The sequence below is a fragment of the Melozone crissalis genome, unplaced genomic scaffold, assembly GCF_028551555.1.
Source record: "Melozone crissalis strain CALT ecotype California unplaced genomic scaffold, PUWL_Pcris_2 ptg000057l_1, whole genome shotgun sequence".
NCBI lineage: Eukaryota > Metazoa > Chordata > Aves > Passeriformes > Passerellidae > Melozone > Melozone crissalis.
In genome coordinates this window covers 7,566,192-7,586,588 of record NW_026535835.1, presented here as the reverse complement: position 1 = coordinate 7,586,588, position 20,397 = coordinate 7,566,192, and the positions used below count along the sequence as shown (strand labels likewise).

The window sequence follows — 20,397 nt, the reverse complement described above, 5'->3', positions numbered from 1 at the left end:
GCACACGCAGCCCTGCACACCAGCACGGTCAGGGGACACTTGTTTGCACATCTGGATGCACATTTGTGTGCCCAGCCCTGCTGCCAGCTGTGAGGCCAGGCATACAAGGGTGTGTCCAGATGTGCTGAGAAGCATCATCACTCACACACGCAGAGCGGCTCTTACAGCAGCCCCAGCACCCAAGGGTTGGTCCCTCCTGGAGCTCTGGGGTCCCTTGGGCTCGACAGGATGGAGCAGCTGGAGTTCCCAACCACTTGGCAGCAGTACAAGAGGTTCCAGTCAAGGTGAACAGGCTGGGAATCCACCTGGATTCCAAGCTCGTCTCGAGGCAGGACAGATGCGCAGAGCCAGATGGGTGAGGCGTTGAAAGGAGCGCGTTCCCTGCCAGGAGCACGGGGTGGTGGCTTCAAGTGGGAAAACAGGCCTGGGATTTGTGTGGGAAATAGTGCCAGGGTGGGAACTGCCTGCTTCCTGTTCCCATGTGCAGCCCTGCAGTCAGAGGCAGCAGTGCCACACGGGCAGGAGGCACAGGGCCATGGCTGTGCTCGGAGACAGAGGAGCAGGATGCAGGAGTTGAGGGTTTCCTGACAGCCCTGGGCACGGACGTGCTGTTGGCATGGTACAGCAGGGTGGGATGGGGGGCACAGCGGTGCTCCCCAGTGTTTGGCAGGGCAGGGCCGGTTGCCCTCACCAGTTACTCTGCAGGGGTGAGGTGCCTGAGCTCTCGGGACCCAGCCAGGTGACCCACGGAGGTGGGAAGGCAGCAAAGCTTTTCCAGACCTGCAGCCAAGTCCGGGAGCACAGGGACACTGCAGCAGCTGAACCCAGATTTCCTGAGCCAGCTCCCAGTGCCCCGGCCCTGAGGCCTTGGCAGCTTGCGTGCTCCAGCAGCAGGTCACGGGAGCACCTTGTCCCATGGTAACTGTACCTCCTCTTCCTGTTTGAAGTGATAAACGAGCTGGATGGCCTGGCCAAGGGCCCAGAGATGGAGCACCGGGCTGCAGGCTATGCCCGCCAAGTGCAGGAGAGAGCCAGGAAGTCCATCGAGTTCCTGGAGGAGCGGTTTGAGAGCAGGGACAACTGTTTGAGGGCTCTGACCAGCCGGGGCAACGAGCTGGAGTCCATCTCCTTCCGCAGCGAGGACACCACTGGCCAGCAGGTAAGGGACACTGGGGAGCTCTGTGCCACCACCTCCTCTGGGAAAACCATGGACCCTGAGCTCCATGAGCTCTGGCAGGGGGTGGCTCTGTGCCCCCACTCTGCAGCTGGCTGAGCAGGCCCTTGTGTCCCTGCTGTCACTGAGCGGTGTTGGGGGGTCTCGAGGCAGTGCAGCATTCAGGGTGGTGAGGGTGCAAAGTTTTCCCTGCCAGGGGTAACCTTGCCCTTTCTTTTCCAGGGAAACAATGACGACCTGATTCTGTCCTGCTGCCTCCACTATTGCAATGACAAGGCCAAGGATTTCATGCCCTCCAACAAAGGTGGGACATCCTCACATCCTCTTTGTCCCTTCTCTGTGGCATTCCACAGACTCCTCCCGTTTCTCTTTCATGGCCCTTGGATCTGTTTCCCTCCTGCATTTTGCCTCTTTCAACACCAAGGTGCCACCTCCTGCCTCCGGTCAGCCCCAGGCTGTGGCCCTCCCCCCTCATTGCCAAATGTCGCCTCATGGCACCTTGGGGATGCCCCAGCCTGTGACAAACACACCATAAACATCCACAGATCCATTTTTTGTGGTGACAAAGGGCCAGAAAATGCCTCCTCCCCATGACCCCTGATGCCTTCTGTCCAGGATCTTTTTCCTCTGCATTCCTGGTTGGCATCAGCCATGTGTGCTGGGACCAGACAGCCTCCAGGCTGTTGCCAGGGCGGCAGGGATGGGAATCACATCAGCAGCTGCCCAAGAAATCAACCCGCATTTGTCAGCACGAATTCTTAGCAGCTTAACTTGTCAGATTCACAGAGAAACCGTCACCAAATGTTTATGTGCAAATGATGCTGAATTTTGAAATCATGTGGATTATGGGGAATGGGGCCTGACAAGCTGACAGCCTCTGGTTTGTAACAAGGAGGCGCGTCACCAGCGCGGGGCAGAGGATGTTTATTGTTACACATTTCTTAAAGTGTCCGCGCAGAACCTCCTGCTCCCACTTGAGGCAGCTCTCAATCCCTGCCCTGCCTTCCCACTGAGCCCCTAATTCCCTTCCTTCCAGCACAGCCAGCCAGGTGCTTGCCCACCATCCCCAGCCCCAACACCGTGACCATAGCCCGGCGTTCCTGGCCACCCTCCCCTTCCCCTCGTCCTGCTGCTCCCTGCGCAGCCAATCTGGGCCCATGTTGGGCTCCCATAAACTCTGTTTTTTCCATTCCCGTCCTGGCTCGGAGGCACTGTGTTTCCTGTGCTCATAGGAACAGTGCTCTGGTCACAGGACCCAGCTGCTTACACATAGCCCATATGCTTCCCCTGCCTCGCACACACATAAGCGTGGCTCCCACATCCCAGCCCGGCGCGTTGCGTGCGGGGCAGCTCATCCATCTGGGGGCAAGATCCCTCTGGTTCTTTCTCAGGCATCAACTCCCAGTGTCTGTCTGAGCCCCAGCCAGAAACGCCTCGGTGTCAGTGGCGACTCCAAAAAAGCTCCGCAAAAAATAAGGGGTGGCTTTAGATCTTATAATGAGATCAACAGAATAATAGCACCGGCTTCCTGCTGGAGCCAGGGTCGCAGGCCGTCTTCCTGGCCTGGGTCAGGCAGGGACCTCCTCTTCCCAGCCCGTGGCCAGTCCACCACCCCTGTGGGCAGTGGGCAATGGTCACAAATCACCCCTGGGCAGCACAGAGAGGGGAGCAGATGGCCTTGGGGATGCAGGGCTGTGTGCGAGGCCCACCAGGCAAGGAGCAGGGAGGGTAGGGGGGAGCACACCGTGGGATGGATGGATGGATGGATGGAAGGGGAGCACACCATGGGATGGATGAAGGCCCGGGGCAGGCCAGAGCTTCACTGTGCTCCGTGTGTGTGTCTCGTTGCAGACGATCCCATCCATTTGCTCAGGGAAGTGGTTTTGCTGACGGACGACCGGAACCTGCGAGTCAAAGCGCTGACCCGCAACGTGCCGGTGCGGGACATCCCCACCTTCCTCAAGTGGGCTCAGGAGGGCTGAGGAGGCCGAGGGGGGCCCAGGGCCCCTGAGGGAGTCACGCAGCCCCTGACGGCGGGAGCCCGGCTCCAGCGGCCGCCTCGCCGCGCCGCCGCCGCCGCCAGCCCACCACGAACAATAAACGCCACGTCTTCAACCCACCCCGGAATGGCCGTGCTGAGAAGGGCCCCCCGAGGGCAGAGCAGCTGGGAAGGTCATTGCTGTGGATGGTTCACGTGGAGGCTGGGCCCTTGAGGGGCCCGCCGGCCTTTGGGCAGTGCCAGCGCGGAGCTGGAGAGCCCCGCTGGCGAGGGAAGCTTTGGGTGAGCCCTGTGCTGGATCACCAACCAGCCTTTTGCTTGGTTTGCTTGGGTGCAGAGAGCTCGAGTCACGCCTCGGTGGCTCTTTGGGTTTGTAGGCTGCGTAGGGCAGAGATTGGGGACACGCCGGCACAGACTTTGGGATTGTTCAGTCCAGCCTGTACCCCTTGGAGAGGCCATGGATTTCGAGGGCAGGTTTCCCCCTGCCCCAGCCTATTTTGTCCTGCATGGCCAGACAGCCCCAGGTCCCCATGCCCTTCCCCACCGTGTGCTGCCCCACGCAGGAGTGCTGCTTGCAGAGGGCTTTGTCCTCTCCGTGGTGTGGGGTTTGCTTGTTGAGTTTCATTTTTTCAGTGTAGGTTAGTTTTCAGGTGTGTGCCCTGCCTGCTTTGCTGGGGGAGGCTTTGAACCCCCACAGCTGCTTTGTCCTGATCCCCTGCCCACCCCAGCTGTTCCTTGTCCCTTTTCTTCTCCCCCAAACCCCTTAGTCCTACCCTGCTACCTTCAGGCACGCTTTTGACCTAGGACTCAGTGTGAGGCTAACAGAATTCTCCAAGGACCCCAGGACTGGCTGTCCCACGGGTGCTGTGTGTCCTCACATTGCCACAGACCCCTCTTCATGTGGGATCTGGCTTCTGCCTATGGCTGCAGAGTTAGAGAGAACCGCAGAAATGCTCAGCCCTATTATTTGCCTAGCTGAGAGGGTCCATGGATGGAGCCATTGCCTCGTCCCTGGGTCATTTTGCACGTGGAGTTGGGGTTGGGGTGCTGCTAAGCCTTCCACACCCCACCTTGTCCCATCAGCAAGTGTCCCATCCCCAGTGACACACCAGACACAGAAGCTAAGAGGGAGCATTAACCCCTGAACCAGAGCCCCTGGAGCTCTGTCAAGTCCCAGTCCCACGAGCCAGGGTGGGAGCAGCCCCAGGGCCACCCCTGGTCCCCTCTGGGGCGCTGCAGCCATGGGAGGGACATGACAGAGGTGGCAGAGGAAGCAGCAGGACAGAGCCCCGCGTTTTCCTTTCCTGTGTGGGTGGCTCAGACCCAGAGTCTGCAGCAGGAAGCTCAGCCACCCCAGTGCCAGCCAGCCCTGTGCCAGCCCCCAGCCCCAGGGCAGGGCAGCAGCAGAGCCAGAGCCTCGGCAGCGCGATGGACACACAGACTGTGCTGGACAACCCATGCCAGAGCAGTGCCCAGCCCGGGGCACCGGGCACAGAGAGACTTGGGGGTGCTGTGGGGCACACGGAGCCACTGGCACAGCACCCACGCCCCGTTTCCTTCCTTGCCCACACCGTGCTGGCTGCCAGCTTTGCAGAGACTTTGCCTTCTCCTCCGCGCCGGGTGTGTTTCAGTGTTTGCTTTCTTACGGCGCTGCCCCAGCGCTCCTTTGCCAGGTGCCACCAGCCTGGAGGGCCCTGCAGCTCTGCCAGGTGTGTCACAGGCTCGGCCATGGGACAGTTTTGGTGCCACCAGACGAGGTGGCACAAGAGTGAGCAGAGCTCGAGCAGGCTGGGAGCCCTTGTCTTGGGGCAGCGCCCGCGTTCGGGATGTTAAGTTGGTTTTAATAATTTTTAGTATTAAACATGTGTCAGTGCAGCGTGCTGTGTCGTTTGTTGTCAGCCCATGAGTTGCTGCTGAGGGTGGGGTGGGCGACACCAGGGAGGGGCAGCAGTGGGACACACTGTAAGGATGACAGCAGCTCTGTCCCACCTGCATCGGCTGCTGCCCCCAGCCGAGGGGGTCTGGGCTAACCAGGTGCACAACAGAGCCCCCCGGGTCCCCTCCCTGCAGCTCTGCACCCCCAGGTGACCCCCAGGGTCACTCCCAGCCATGCTCAGCTTCAACCCTGCACCAGCCAAGCCCCTCCCCAGAGAAGAACGCGAGGCCACGCGTGTTAATGTCACTTTATTGCTCATTCCGTTTCGACTATAGAAAAAAAAAAGGGCGAGAAGCCCGTGTACAAATTGGACGTGATACAGGGGGGGCCGGGGCCCCGCTGGGCGCTGCCAGCTGTGCTTTGGGTGCTGCCGCCGCCGCCAGGCGCCCCCGGGCAGCTCCGGGGCACCGGGACAGGAGCGCAGCTCAGGCTAAGGCACAGTGGCTGCGAGGCCGGGGCAGCGCTGCTGGCGGCCGCCCGGAGCCTCGTGTGCAAAGGAGAGGAGGGGGCTCGGGAGGGGGGAGAAGCTTCACATTTGCCCCAACGGAGGGGTCAGGGCACGGGCCGGGGGGGTCCAGGCTGGGGGGGCTTGGCCCACACCGAGCAGAAGGTGGGAGAGGGGCTGCGCTGGTGGCAGAGGGTGCCGGGGGGGACTCGGCCCCGGGCTCTGCCCCACCGCCCCCTCCCGCAGCCCCTGCCCACCTCCCGTAGCTGACAAACCAGAGACCGCTTTGTCTTTGTCATGGACCCCCCGGCCCGGCCCGGCCGCGCTGGAGACGGGCGTCTTTGGCAAAAAATAAAAAAATAAAAAATAATCAAGGCGAGTGTGGCCGCCCGAGGGCGAATCCGCCGGGTCCCGGGGCTGGCCCGGGTGCCCCGGGCATCCCTGATGGCGAGGCAGGGCCCAGGGGCTCAGTCTGGGACAGGCCCTGCCCCGCCTCCCAGACGCACGGGGAGCAGCCGGCCGAGCCCTGCGCCGGGGACGGGAGCTCAGTGCTTGCTGCGGGCCGAGGAGCATCGCGATTCCCCGGGCCCCCAGCATGGACGTGACCGCCGCTGCCCCGTCCCGCTCCTGCTGCTCAGCCCGCACCGTCCCCTCCGTCAGTCCGTCCCGAGCCCCCGGGGATGCTCGGGCTCACACCCCGGCCCAGCGCCGGCCGCTCCCGCTCGCACGGAGCCGCCGCTCCGGCCACCACGGACGAGCTACTCACGGCGCTCGGGGAGGCACAGTCCGGGTCCCGTCGCGGCCAAGCCGAGCGCCGGCGGCTCCCAGAGCGGAGCCGGAGCGGTGCTGCGGCTGCCGAGGGCTTCCCCCGGCCCGGGGGCAGCCCTGAGGTAAGGAGCGGGCTCATGTCCTCCAAAGCCTCGGGGCGCAGCCCGGCCTCACTCACAGCTTGTGCGTCGCTGCCGCCCGGTGCCGGGCTCCCGGCACCCCCCACGGCCGGGGGCGGAGGTGCCGCGGGGTCAGTCCCTGATTTATCGGCTTCTCCCGAGGGACACGCCGTCCATCCGTCCCGGAGCAGCTCTCGCGGCACCTTCGCTACTGAGCGAGTTCTCCGGGACCGCCGGCAGCGCCTGGGGACGAGCACCCATCACCTCTCGCCCCCCCCCAGCTCCACACGGGGCAGCGAGGGGAGCCCAGCGGCCCCCCCAGCCCCCCGGCCAGGCCGGTGCTAGGGGGGCGAGTATCGCTCTATGGTCCGGGCGGCCTCGGTGTGCAGGTGCGGAGCCTGCGCCAGCACCTCGGCCGCCTTGTCCTGGCTCAGCCCCAGGTGCTCGGCCGTGAACTTGGCCAGGGGGTAGAGGCTCTCCATGGCCTTGGGGTCGCTGAGGAAGTGCGAGGTGTGGGACAGCAGCTCGGCCGCCTTCTCCTGCTTGAGCCCCAGCTGGTCGGCGGTGAGCCGGGCCATGGCGTAGACGCTGTCAGGGAAGTCCAGCTTGGCTTTGCCGTCGGGGCCGGCCGCGTGCATCTTCATGTGGCTGATGAGGTTGCGCTGCTGGGCGAACTTGCCGCCGCACACCTGGCACTCGTAGGGCTTCTCGCCCGAGTGGATGCGCATGTGCTCGGTCAGGCGGTACTGGCGGGTGAAGCGCATCCCGCAGGCGTCGCAGGCGAAGGGCTTCAGGCCGAGGTGGCTGCGCATGTGGCGGGTCATGGTGCCGCGCTGCGTGAACTTCTTGCCGCAGATGGTGCAGGGGTAGGGGCGCGTCAGCCAGTGCGTCTTCTCGTGCTGCCGCAGCGTGGCCGGGTCCTTGTAGGACTTGTCGCAGGAGGAGCAGCGGTAAGGCCGCAAGATGTCACCCAGGCCCGGGCCACCTTTGTCCAGGAAGGGCACGGCCTGCTCGGCCGCCGCCTTGTGATAGAGCTCCTCTTCGTTGTGGGCCTCCACGTGGGCGTTCAGCTGCTCGGAGCTGGGGAAGCCCTTGCCGCAGGGGATGCAGACGTACAGGTTGTCGCCCAGGCTCTCCGGCTCGTAGCCCAGGTGGTTGCAGTATCGGTCCAGAGCGTCTCCAGGCGAGGGGCCCTCGCTGCTGCCCGTCTCCTCGCTCGTGCTGTTGTCGGGCTCCAGGTCGTTGCTCTCCACGCTGGGGTAGCGGGGCTGCGGTGCCGCAGGCGGCGATTCGGCCTTCTCCTCCCGCTCCAGCTCCTTCTCCGCCTCCCCCTCGTCCAGGTAGGGGCCCAGGGGCTCGTGCTTCATCCAGCGGTACATCAGCTCTCGCCCGTCGGCGCGGGGCAGCGGGGGCTCGGCGCAGGGCGGCGTGCTGCGGAAGGGGTCGGGGGCGTGGGGGTGTCCCCCCGGCTCAGCGCCCGGCGGGGAGTCCTTGTAGGCAGCGGCGTGGCTGCCCAGGAGGCCGGCGCTGACCGGGGGGCTGTCGTGCCGTGGGGGCAGCGAGGGCTCGCGGGGCTCGCTGGGCAGCAGGCGGTCGGTGGGCAGGAGCTGGGCGGAGGGGCCGGTGGGGCTCTTCTTGGAGAGGTCGAGGCCGCAGGGCGGCGAGCAGTGGCGCTCGGGCGGGCACAGCCCGTGGGGGTGCAGCGGGGCGCCCTGGGCGGCCGAGGCGTACAGCTCCCCGCACTGCGTGTTGAGAGGCGCCGCCGGCTCCACGGGAGGCAGGTCCACGGGCCGCGGCGTCCCCGAGTAGCAAGCCTGGATGACCGGCGTGGCGGCCCGCAGCCCGCGGCCCAGCTTGTAGGGCGCGTAGCCCCCGCGCAGGTGGCAGTACTTGCCGCTGCGCTTCAGCTTCTTCTTGCACAGGGCCACCAAGCCGGGGATCTGGAGGTAGCTGGCGGCAGCCAGCACAGCACCCAGGCTCTGCTCGCTGCCCGGCTCGCACTCGGCCAGGCGGCCGGTGTAGATGAAGTCGAGGATGAGGCGGAAGATGCCGGGGCTCACCATCTCATGGTCCAGGTTGAGCAGGTTGTCGTGGACCACCAGCGACTTGAGGTAGGCGCTGCTGGCGGCCAGGATGTTCTTGTGCGCGCGGAAAAGCGCGTTCTGCACCACGATGATCACGTCGCACAGGAAGCCCTTGGTGCGCTGCGTGTTCAGCTGCAGCAGCAGCTGCCGCGAGTGGCTCGGCACCTCCATGGCGTCCAGCATCCCGCTCCTCGCCCGCCGCCCTGCAACACAGCGGCCGCGCCGTCAGCGCCGTGCCCGGCCCCGGTGCCCGCCGCACCGCGCGGGGGGCTCGACGTGCGCGGCCGGGGCTTCACCCACGCGCGGGGCGGGCGGCGTGGCGGGGGCGGGTCTGAGCCCCGCGCTCCGCCGAGTCCCGGCCGCTCTGCGCGCCCGCCCGGCCGGTGCCACCGCTTATATGGGGGCTCGTTTCTCGGCGGCTCGGGGGGGCGGGAGGGTGGCGAAAACCCCCGGAGGGTTTTGGAGAAAGTGACATCACCCGCCGCCGCCGCCAGCGCCGCGCCCCGGCCCCGCCAGCCGCGGGATCCCGAGACCCCGCGCCCACCTGCCGGGAGAGAGCAGGGGGGACGCCCCGAGCCGGTGCCCGCCCGCCGCTCCCCGCCGCTGTCCCGCTCCCCGCCGCGCCTCCCCGCTTCTTATGCGCGCCGGTCCCGGGAGGCGGCGGGCCGGACCCCCCGGGCGCCCCCCGCCCCCGTTTCCTCTCCCCCCCTCGAGGTGAGCGGGGGGACGGTCGGGGGTGTGGGGGGAGCGGGACCTCCCCTCCCCGCCTCCGTGCCGGTGCCGGTGCCCCCCGCCCAGGTGCGCGAAGCCAAGAGCCCGCGGAGCGGCTTTGTCGGCTGATTTCCCCGCATTTCGGGGCGTTCCCCCCCTCCTTTTACCTGGGCGTCCGGTGGCCTCCGCCAGCCAGCTGAGGTCTCGGTGAACTCTCATGGCTCAGCCCCGGGGGGGCCGCCGCCGGTTGCTGCTCCCCTCCACCCTCCTCTTCCTCTGCTGCTTCTCTTCCTCCATACCCCGCGCTCCCGGCCGGTCCTACGGAACGGGAGGAGGAGGAAGAGGAGGAGGAGGTGGTTGTGGAAGAAGCAGCAGCGGTTCCTCGGGGTTCCCGACGCCGCCAGCTCGGAGGTGAAACCCGGGCTGCGAACTCCCCCTGACCCCGGCCTGAACTCCGAGCAGCGCCGCTGGCTGTTAAAGGGACGGCGGGAGGTTTTCCTCCTCCCATCCCCGGGCGGGGCACCGACAAGCCGGGCCCCCCCCTTTACACACCCCTCCCTCCCCATCCCGGTCTCCTCCTCCCTGCCCGGCTTTTCCCTCCTCCCGGTCCTCTCCCGCCGCGCCCCGGCCGCCCCCTCGGGGGTCTCGGTCCTCAGCACATCGCTCTTTGCCCGGGACGGCCCAGGTGGGGCCGGGAGCCCCGGAGCGGGGGCACCGGGGGTGTCCCCGGGCAAAGGGCGATGCGTCCCCCCCGTCGGTCCCGCTCGTAGGGCGCCATCTAGCGGCTCCCGGTGCGCCCCACCCCGCCCGGTACCGGCGGCGGCTCCTCCCCGGCAGGTGGGACCCGACGGGGCGGACGGGGCTGGGGAGCGATGGAGCCGAGGGGTTTCGCTCGCCGCCCCGCCCGCCCGAGGGATGGGTGCGGATGGGCAGAGCGGGGGGCACCCAGCGGTTGGGGAGGCTGGAGAGGGTGGCAGCGTTTTGGGGTGCAGAGGGTGGAAGGTGGTGTCCGATGGGTGGAGATGATGTGGGAAGGGGTTCTGGGGCGCACGGAGGGAGGGCAGAGGGGCGCAATTTGCTGGTGAGGGGGGAGAGCAGAGCGGGAGGGGCGCGCAGCGCTGGCGCCCAGATGTGCGGTGGCTGCGGTGGGCTGGGGGCTTGCGGTGGTTCGGGATGAGGAGGAGGGGGAGGAGGGGGAGGCAGAGCCACGTTTCCCCGGCTTTATCCCTCCAGCCGCCGCTGGAAAAGCTGCTGGGCTTGGGGTGCAGGGTGGGGTACCCCCCTTGGAGCGGGGGGAGCCGCCTCTCGCTTCACACTTTCACTTCTCCTTTCTCACAGCCGCAGCCTCTTGCACAACCTCCTGGTACGGCAAAGCATCGCGATGGGCTTCCCCAGGCCGGCTGCTGATCCGGGGGTGTCCCGCTGGCACCCCCTGAGCTGAGCGGGGCACCCCGAGCAGGGCCATCCCTCCCACCTGGGGTTTCACCCCATAACCTCGGTCCCGTGGTGAAGGGGAGACAATGTGGGGTGCCTGGGACAGGGTTTGGGCAGCCCTGAACTGGGGACAAAAAGGGATGGCTGCTGGCAGGGTGATGGCAGCCCTTGCCCTCACAGCTCAGCATCGCTCACCTGGAACTGCCCCTCAGATCCCTTCAGACTCAGCGTGTCCCATTCACTACGGAAATGTCGCCCTGGGGACCGGGACGGAGTGTCACTGCCCGCGGGCTCACCCCAGGCCCAGCAGTTCCCCTCGCTGCTCCCCACGCTGGGCTCTTGCCCACAGGAAGCGCCGGGATCCTGGGAGCGGGACGTGGGCGACCCTCGTTAGAGCCGCGGTTTAATCCCAACTCCCCGGGCACTAATTTCTCCCTTCTCTCCCATTTTTTTTTTTTCTTTTCTTTCCCCCCTCTCTTCAATTAACGGCTGGAAGTGTTTCAGGTTCTGGCAGCGAGCTCTGGACGTCGCTGTGAGCGATGGCTCCCGCGGGCTCCGTGCCGGTAATTTATGGGGCTGAGCCGCATAAATCACGGCAGCGGGCGGCTCCCGGACAGCTGCATCCCCCGGGGCCGGCCGGGACCCCGGGCTGCCCCTGCTACCTGCTGAGTGACGCCGAGCCCCGGGGGCAGCGGCCCAGGCAGGCGCTGGAAAAACCCTTCACCTTTTCCACCCTCCTCTGCGGCTCCTCTCGCATTCCCGGCCTCTCCCAGCAGCGGAGGGGCGGATCGGTGCCCGCAGGGTTTTGGGGCAGGTGGAGGGGGGTTTATTGCATGAGTATCCCGGCTTTCTGGAGGGATCCTAACACAGCAGACTGAGCCAGAGTTCCGCACGCAGAGCTGTCAGAAGCTGCCGGGTGTCCCCAGGGAGCTGCAGCCCATGTCCAGCCCCGAGGGACATCGGGGACAGCCGGGCTGCAGGAGCAGCCAGCGCCGGCAGCGCGCAGAGAAAGGGGCATTTTCGCCTCAATGTGCTGAGCAGATTGGAACCAGCTCTGCTTAAGTCATTGGCTCTGTTGGGAGGTCTGAGCTGGAGCGTTTCCCGCCTGTGCCCCCTCCCCACGATCAATCAAAGTTGCAGCAAATTAGCCCAGATGCTGGGAGATTCGGTTCAAATCCAGCTGTGGTTTGGATCGCGTTCGCATGCCTGGCTTCATGTGGGACCTGGGCTTTTGGACAGGATACAGCCCCCCGGTCTCTGCAGGGCTCTGTTTCCCAGCGCAGCCTCTCCCCAAAGCCCACACACATGTCTTCCATTACTGCCCTTGGCCAGCGGGGCCGCATCCGGCAGCGCCAGGAGCCTGCAGCCCCCGCGGGCAGCTCCAGCTCCGCTCTGCCGGGGTGGAGCAGCCCCGAAACTGCGCCCCTGTGTGTGCAGGGGATGGATGGGGATGGATGCGTGTCTGTGTCCCCTCCACTGCGGGGCTGAGGCTGTGCAACTCGTGACAGTGCTGAGCCCTGGGTCACCGCTCCCATCTCCTGAGCTGTGCCGGTGCCAAGGCCCTGGGGGCAGCCACGGGACCCTGCCTGGCTCTCCCAGGGTGCTCCCATCAGGAGAGGATCCCTGGCAAGGGCAGAGGTGCCCTGGCACAGCACAGGCCTGGCCGGGGTGGCTGTTCCTGCTGTGCTGCCTGGGTGGCGTTGTTGGGGTGGACAATCCCTGTGGGGGGATGCTCAGGTGGCTTGGGGGGCCCTTCTCTGTGGAACTTGAGGGGGCAATGGGACCCTTTTCTTCTGGGGTGACACTGAGAGGACCCTTTTTGCAGAGTGATTCTTGGTCAGACAAGGGCACCTATCCCTGCAAGGTGATATTTGATTAAGCAGGGCAACAATTCCTAGTGGAAGGATATCCAGGTGCACAAGAGACAGAACCAAACAGCAGGAGCTGAGATTGGGAGAGACCTCAGGAGATCTCTCTCCTGAGGGAGAGACCTCAGGAAGTCACCCCAGCCCCAGCAGAGTCATCAGGGCTGGCTGCACAGGACCTTGCCCAGGTGGTTTTTGGTATCTCCAAGGATGGGGGCTCCAGCAGCTCCCCTGGGCAGCCCAGGCCAGTGCTCCCCCCCCAGTGAGGAAATGCTCCCTGATGGTGGCACTGTGCCCCCTGCCCCTGGTCCTGGCACTGGGCAGCAGGAGCTGAGTCTGGCTCTGCCCTCCCCACACCTCCAGGGCTGTGCATGCACTGACAGCTCCCTGGAGCCTTCCCTTGTCCCAGCCCTCTGCCTCTCCTCATCAGGGAGATGCTCCAGCCTTTTACTCCTCTTACTGCTCTTTCCCTGGACTCTCTGCAGTGTTTCCATGCTGGGAACCCAGGACTGGACCCAGCACTCCAGGGCTGAACAGGGGGAAGAATTCTCTCACTGCTGCCAACTAGCACAGAGCAGGACACCACTCACCTCCTTCATCCCAAGGGTCAGCTTCCCCAAGGACCCTCAAGGTGTTTTCCACCAACTGCTGCCCAGCTAGACACTCCTGGGATATCCCAGAGAGCAGGGCTTGGCAATTCCCCTTTCTGAAATGAGGGGCAATGGGATCCCTTCCTTATGGGGGGGATGTTTGGGAAATAAAGGGAACCCACCCCTGTGGGGCAATGCTTTGTGGAGCAATGGGACCCCTTCCTTGTGGGATGGTGCCTGAAGGGGTGACAGGACCCATCCTCTGCAGGTAGATGAGGATCCTGTCCCTGAGGGTCAGAGTTTGGTGAGATTTTGGCACCCCTTTTCCTTATGGGTGATGCTTCTTGGGGGCAATTTTCAGTCAAACAAGGACACCCATCCCTGCCAGGTGTTGTTTCTGGGGCAGTGGCACCCCTTCCCTGTGGGATGACACTGGATGGGGTGATGGAACCCCTTCTCTGCAGGCAGGTGATGATCTCACCCCTATGGGATGATGCTTGGTGAAACATTGGGACCTTTCCCTTATGGGAGATGCTTCATGGGGCAGTGGGACCCCTTCCCTGTGGGGTGACACTTTATGGGGTGATGGAACCCCTTCTCTGCAGGCAGGTGATGGTGTCATCCCTGATGCTCGGTGAAACATTGGGACCTTTCCCTTATGGATGATGCTTCATGGGAGCCCTTCCTCGTGGCACAATGCCTAGATTGGCTGAGGAACACTTCCAGCAGGGTGATATTTTGGGGCTTGGGGTGATGGGACCCTTTCCTTTGAAGTGGAACCCTTCCAGCAGAGTGATATTTTGGGGCTTGAGGCGATGGGACCCCTTCCTTTGAAGTGATGCACCGTGGGGCAGTAGGATCCCTTCCTTGTGGGGTGCCATCCAAGCAGGTGAACGCCCCACCCCTGCGGAGTCACGGCGGCACAACGAGACCTCCCTTCCTCTCCCCTTTCCTCCTCCTCCAACCCCCTCACCCACCACCTACAGGTGACCTCCCCCTCCCCACGCACACCCCCGGCTCCGCTCACCGCCTCCCCCGGCAGGGACACGGCCGTGTCGCCGGTGGGAAGCCCACGAGATGGCAGCAACGGGCCGCGCTCCGGGATGACACCCCCTGCTCGGGGCCGCGACCCCCCCGCTCCGCATCCCGCTCGGGGCTCCGTGCGCGCCTCGGGGGCACCGGGACGGGCAGCGGGGGGGTCGCGGCCCCCGGAGGAACGAGCGGCGGAGCTGCGCAGCCGGGTGCGGGTGGGCCGGCCCCGGGTGCTGACTAATCCCGGGCTGAGTCACGGTTGCGGCGGGGAGCGCTGCGGCAGCGATTCCGCACCTCCCCTCGCCGAACCGGAGAGCCCCGACGGGGCGAGCGCCGCTGCTGCGTGGGGGAAAAATAAAGGGGGGGACAGGAGGGGGACACCCCCATCTAGCAGGGGGCGGGAAAGGCGATTTGGGGAGTTCTAGTGGGGTGGCAGCACCTCGGTAGGGGGAGGATGGGGAGGTTGGGAGGGGTTAAATCTCTGAGGCGCTCTGCAGGTATTTGGGGGTGCGAGGGGTCGGGCAGTGGGGGGGTCGCGGCTCGAGGCCCCCGGAGCAGCGTGTGGCCTTGCAGCAGCGCGGCCTTGCGCAGCGGCGGATGCTGGCGGGCGCGGATGCTGCTGTCAATGACAACGCCGCTGTTGCTGTGGTTACCGGTGTGATGCTTCGCCAGAGCAGAGTGAGGTCAGACGGCTCCAGCAGGAGTGGGGGGGATGCATGGATGGATGGATGGATGGATGGATGGATGGATGGACGCACAGGTGCATAAAGGGAGAAAGGATGCTCCCAAATCCCCCTGGATATGACTCTAAGCCCATCTTGGGGGGTGCTGGTACTTAGGAAGGAGCAAGGGGCCAAAATTAACTCACCCGTGAAGCCACAACCTTCTTCTGTAGCACTGACGGTTTTGGGGGACCCAGCCCTGGTGGAAGTGAGGGCCAGGCCCCATTGTGGGGCTGGAGGGGTCAGCACGGTGCTGCAGTGGGTCGCTCACCCCATGTGTTCTAAACTCACCCCCCAGCACTGCTTGTGCTGTCCCATTGTCCTGCAGGGCGCTGGGGTGGCACCCGTGGGTGCTGGTGGCACTGCAGGGACAGGGGGTCTGATGAGGGGACACGTGGGTGGTGCTGCTGAGGACATTGCTGTGGGTGAGGGGTGCAGGTGGGCAGGGGGCACCCCCAGGATGGTGCCCTGGTCTGGGGACCCCTGTCCACCCTCTTGCCATGATGGGGGGCTCAGACAGCCCCAAATCAGCAGCCCCGTGGTGATGCCACGATGGGGCCACGTTCTGGCCTAGCAGGGTGGTCAGGGGCGATGGGCACCCTGGATTCCCATGTGTAATTCCATCCATTCCCTGGATGGACCCCTCTGTCTGGGGCAGGGGGTGCCCCACGCCGCCCTCCCAGGGGACAGGACCCTCGGTTGTGTCCCGGTGTGTGCACGGCCCCTGGCTCTGGCAGCAGGTGGAGAAGGGATGTGGGGCGCTGGGTGCTGCCCCACGGCTCTCCTCGAGCAGCCACGGAACGAGGGGGGCTCCGGAGGGGCCGGGGGGAGGGCCGGGGTCCTGTTGCAGCCCGGACCCCCTGCCCGGCTCCGGGCCGCTGTCCTCCCCCCGCGCCGATATAAATAGTAGCGTCTTCCCGTTCCCTAAATTTCCTCGCTGACGTAGCGCTCACGTCATTGTGTAGGTTGATGCTTTTCTATGAATGAGCCGAGATCCCCGTTACTACGAGCCCGATCCTATAAAAGCCCCGCGCGCTGCGGACAGCGCAGCACCGACACCGGCGCCGGCCCCGCCGGGAGCCGCGGGGCCCCTGCCCGGCCCGGCAGCCGCGGGGCCCGCAGCAGGTAAGGCACCGGCCGGGCTGGCCCGCAGGTAAGCGGGGACGGAGCCCGGTGCGGGGGCGGGAGGGGGCAGCGGAGCCCTCGCCGCACCTGCCGGCCCCGGGGCGGGGGTGAGGCGGAGCGGAGGGCACCGGGGGCCGGGCGGGGAACGGGAGCGCTGCGGCGGCGGGGGCGGCGCGGAGGCGCCTGGCGCAGCCCCACGTGCGGGCCGGGCGGCGGGGGCGGCGGGGCCGGGCGGCGGCGCCGGCGGGGGCGGTGCGCGGGGGCGGGCGCTGGGCGCGGGGCCGCCCCGGGGGCGCGCACGGCGGGACCGGCCGCCCGCACCTTGCAGGGGTTGGGGGGTGCGGGTGCGGGGCCGTGCGTGTGTGCGTGTCCCGCTCCGCGGTGACACCGGCGCCCGCTGTCCCCCCTCTCCGGGCCACCCCCGACGGGACCCCCCGGCCCCATCCCGCGGTGCCGTCGCCGTGCCAGGCACTCTCCGCCGCTGCCTCCCTTGGGTTCCCCCGCAGCCCCGTGTCCCCAGCCCGGGTGCTGCCGGCTCCGCAGCCCGGGGAAGGGGGGGTCCATCGCCTTCACCCCGCTGCGTCTAAAGAGCGCGGAGACCCCGTCGAGGAGAGCCCGAGTCAGAGCGTCGGCACCTTGGCTCTAGACTGCTTACTGCTGCGTAGGGACAGGACAGTAACAGTCTACAGTCATGGCTACTGAAGCATGACCCACCGCCGGCACCGGCCCCGGCCCGGCCCGCACCGGCCCCGGCCCCGCCGCAGCGCCGGGGGGGCGGGCGCTGTCCGTGGTGCTGAGCCGTCGGGGAGCGCGCCCCGCCGGGGGCGGGGGGAAGGCGGGACGGGGCGGGGATGGGGGGGTGTCCCGGTGCCCGCCTGACCCCGCTCTCTTTTTCCCCCCCCGCAGACACCGACCCCCCCACGGCGGACGCCCCCCCGCCCTCCCGCTGCAGCCCAGGTAGGGAGGGACTCCCGGCGGGGCGGACACGCGTGGGAGGGCAAGGGGCGGGCAGGGGGGTGGGCGGATGCTTCCGATGCTGCCGATGCTACCGACACTCCCCCCCCCAAGCACCGGGAGTCCCCCCCGCGCCGCCGGAGGGGGTCGGGCGCGCTCGCTGCGGTGGCGGGGACGCCTCCTCGCCGTCGCCAAGGCACCGCTGCCCCCTCCCAACCCGCCCTCCCGGCCCCCCCCCAACTCCGACGCCGCCCGGGCGACCGTGGCTTTAGATTGTTACTGTGCCGCTGGGGGGGTAACAGTCTACAGCCATGGTCGCCGGGACAGGCGGACTCGCAGCGCGGGCAGCACCGGCTCCCCTCCCTCCCTCGCCCACCCCCGGGGGTCCCCGAGGCGGCGGAGGCGGAGGCAGAGCGCGGGGGTCCCGTCGGGGGCGGCCCGCCTCCCGGGGCAGTAGGAGCTCACATGCAGGATGCAGCTCACCGCACATCAACTCTTACTGTTCGGGGGGGCGGGCGCCGAGCGGCTCCTCCTCGGGCAGCGGGATCGATGGGGACCCCCTCCTCGGAACCCCCATCCTCAGCAGCCCCTCACCTGCCCTCCCGGCGGGGACACGGAGTCCCTCGGGGACCGGCCCCGCCGCATCCATCCGCTCGGCAGCCGGGGTGCCGTGTCCCGGGAGGGACCGCGGGCCGTTCGCGGAGCGGGGCTGGCGGCGGGGACTGAGCGCGGCCGGCGGGGCCGGGGCGGGGGCGGCCGGGGGCGGTCGCAGGTTGCACAACCCGCCCGGCGCGGCCAGGAGATTCCTGAGCGGCGAAGTCAGAGCGGCCCGGCCTGCCCCGGCACCGGGCACCGGGCCTTCAGCAGCCGGCGGCGACCGGTGCTGGCCGGGCAGGGCTCCTCGTGGGGGGCACCGGGGACTCACGGCCCTGGAGATGGAGAGAAGGGGCTGGAAGGGCTGTAGGACCACACAGACCCGGAGGAGAGGGAGGTCACTGCCATGGGGACACCCTGTAGGGTCAGGCCCAAGTGGGTGAGGGCGGCAAGAGGGACAGGAAGAGTCCCTGAAGAAAAACTTTCAGTCCTGGGATCCTGCAGCTCCCGTGGGTGTCCCATCTAGACTGAGTAGGGGTCATGCAGGGTCCTCTGCCCACACTCTCCAAAGCAGCCCCATTAGGATCCCTCACCAATCCATGGGGTCATGCACCTGGCAGCTCTGCCCTCACCCAGACAGGCATGGCCACCACCAGGTCCCCAGGGGACAGCAGGGTCACAGTGGGACATGGGAGGACCAGAGATAGCAGGTCCTTGCTGTGCCCTGCCATGCATCTTGCTTGTTCCCTGTGACTCCTGCTTTTCCCATCACCGCTGTTGATGACAGGCCAAGCACTTCACACCCCCAGGACGGGGATTTTGGGGCAGTCCCAGCAGCGCTCAGGTAAAACCACAGCTATGTCCAGCACATCCATGCTGCAAGGTTGCCACTGCCACAAAACCCACCCTCCATCCCCTGGGAAACACCTCCTTGTTTACACCCCATTAAAAGCATCACAATGACGTCCAGGCCACGGCAACACCAGTGTCCCTTCCAGAGTACCCCTGGGTGAGGGGACATGTCCTGTGGGCAGCGCTGTGGCCCCTTGTACCCCACGCTCCAGCCCGGGAAAGTTCCAGCTGCTCTGCTGTTTTGAAGGCCAAGTTTCTCCCGCTGACACCCTGGAATCAGTTTTTCTTCCAGAGTCCTTAAAAATATCCTGGATTCCTGACACCAGGACTTGTCTTCCAAGCTGCTGGGCCCGGGGCCAGCCGCCGGCGCCAGGGGACAGAGGCTGTCCAGCTCCCGTGCTCCTCCTCAGCACAGAGACCTCCGGGAAGGAACGTGGTGCCTAGGAGGATCTCAGCCCCTGCCACGGCCTCCTCCACGCTGGATTGGTGCTCAGCAGGGCACAGGCATGGCACAAACCGTGCCTGACCTCGGCGGCGCACCCGGCGGCTTCAGGAGGGTGGGAAGGGTCTTCCTGGCACCTCCAAGCCGTGACCCTGCAAAGCCTGGCAGCTGAGGACAGGGGTGGACACTGCCTCAGCAAAGGACTCTCCTGGATGGGATTTCCCTGTGCATCCCTGGGAAAGCACGTGGCCCCAGAAAACTTCTAGACAAAACCTGTCACCCGCTCCCGGCTGTGCCAAGTGGCATCCTGGCACCGTAGGAATTCAGGGTGGGCCTGGGGGCGCTGAGCCAGCAGAGCTGGTGGGGGCTGCAGGAAGAGGTGCTGCTGTTGCCCCCCCAAAGGCCAGGCAGGTGCCCACTGGCCCCACACGCTGTTGCTGCCATCTGACAGCTCTTGGCGAAACGGCCTTTTGTGATTCAGCCGTGTTTATCCCAGCCTGCAGCCCGGCCCAGCGTGGGTTTCCATGGAAAACTTCCATCCAAAACAAGGAGAGAGAAGGAGCTACAGCAGGAGTGACTCAGCCACAACTGGAAGCTTCTGCGAGTGAAGCAGGGAAGGGGGGGCTGTTCCCTACGGCTTGGTCCTGCTCCAGCAGCGGGGCCCAGGCACGGTCCCGGCTGTGCCCTGCCCCTGCCACCGCCACTTCACAGGCAGGACCTTGGCAGGTTTGGAAAAGCCTCGCAGTAAAACCATCTGGGAAACACATCACCCTCCCAGAGTGCCCCATCCCCACGCCTCTGGCAGTTCTGCCGGCGGGGACAGAGGAGGAAGACGGTGAGATGAGTAAGGCTCAAACCCTGGCACGGGCTGCACCTGAGCCAGGCACGGCGGGACGTCGCTTTTTCCAGTGCTGCCCACAGGAACTCCTGCCCATGCCTGATGCCCCACGTGGGTGGCTGGCAGGGTGGGCAGTGGCAGTGACCTCGAGGTGACAGTGGCATGGGGGAAGGGGTGCAAGGAGCTGAGGAGAGGTGGGAAAACAGCCAGGAGTTTGCAGGGAAGCAGCAGCACCGGCAGCCCTGGTGGCATCTCTGCTCATGCCAGGCTCCTCCTGCCCTCCCCGGGACACTGGGACAGGGCTGGGGGCTCTGCTCACCCAGGGAAGGGGCAGCAAAGCTCTGCCTGGACTCCATGCCCTCCTCACAAGCAGGGCCACAGCCAGGGTCCCTCCTGTCCCTGAAGTCACACAGGTGGCTCCAATGGATGCACTGGGCTATGGAAAGGCACATCTGGGGACAGAGGTGACATCCCCCTGCCAAAACACCCAGGCTCCCAGTGCTGCTGCCAACACTGGTGACTGTCCCCAGGGCCCTCTTGTCCCAGACAAGTGGCACAGCTGCCACCCAGACCCCGGGCTCACTCCATCACCCCCTGTTCAGCAACAGCAACTGGGCCACGCTGTTTTTGGGGGAAAACCAACTCCCCTGGGCCAGGCCGGGTGATGGAAAAGGGAACTCCCCAGCATGGAGCTGAGTGAGGGGTGGGAGGGT

General features: G+C 66.2%; 2 protein-coding genes across 4 annotated transcripts in view; one reads left to right on the top strand and one right to left on the bottom strand.

The window, feature by feature from the left end:
• The window catches only part of SMG6 (SMG6 nonsense mediated mRNA decay factor), a 107,833-nt gene extending 102,785 nt beyond the window's left edge, over window positions 1-5,048 (top strand). For all 3 annotated transcript variants that reach the window (XM_054286970.1, XM_054286972.1, XM_054286969.1), the window contains exons 17-19: window positions 948-1,159; window positions 1,397-1,478; window positions 3,026-5,048. In XM_054286970.1, the coding sequence (XP_054142945.1) occupies window positions 948-1,159; window positions 1,397-1,478; window positions 3,026-3,156 (425 nt within the window). In that variant the 3' untranslated portion in view covers window positions 3,157-5,048. The remainder of the gene's footprint in view (window positions 1-947; window positions 1,160-1,396; window positions 1,479-3,025) is intronic.
• Window positions 5,049-6,327: 1,279 nt separating this feature from the next.
• Window positions 6,328-9,666, bottom strand: HIC1 (HIC ZBTB transcriptional repressor 1). The gene is made up of 2 exons (XM_054286974.1): window positions 9,404-9,666; window positions 6,328-8,728 (listed from the first exon to the last, which is right to left on the bottom strand). The coding sequence occupies exons 1-2, from the start codon at window positions 9,453-9,455 to the stop codon at window positions 6,783-6,785; spliced, it is 1,998 nt and encodes a 665-aa protein (XP_054142949.1). The 5' UTR covers window positions 9,456-9,666; the 3' UTR covers window positions 6,328-6,782.
• Between the last annotated feature and the right edge of the window lie 10,731 nt (window positions 9,667-20,397).

Coding starts and splice junctions, on each gene's coding strand:
- HIC1 (XM_054286974.1), bottom strand. CDS start 9,455: ATGAGAGTTCACCGAGACCTCAGCTGGCTGGCGGAGGCCACCGGACGC. Junction 8,729..9,403: donor GGAGGCCACCGGACGCCCAG/GTAAAAGGAGGG, acceptor GCTGTGTTGCAG/GGCGGCGGGCGAGGAGCGGG.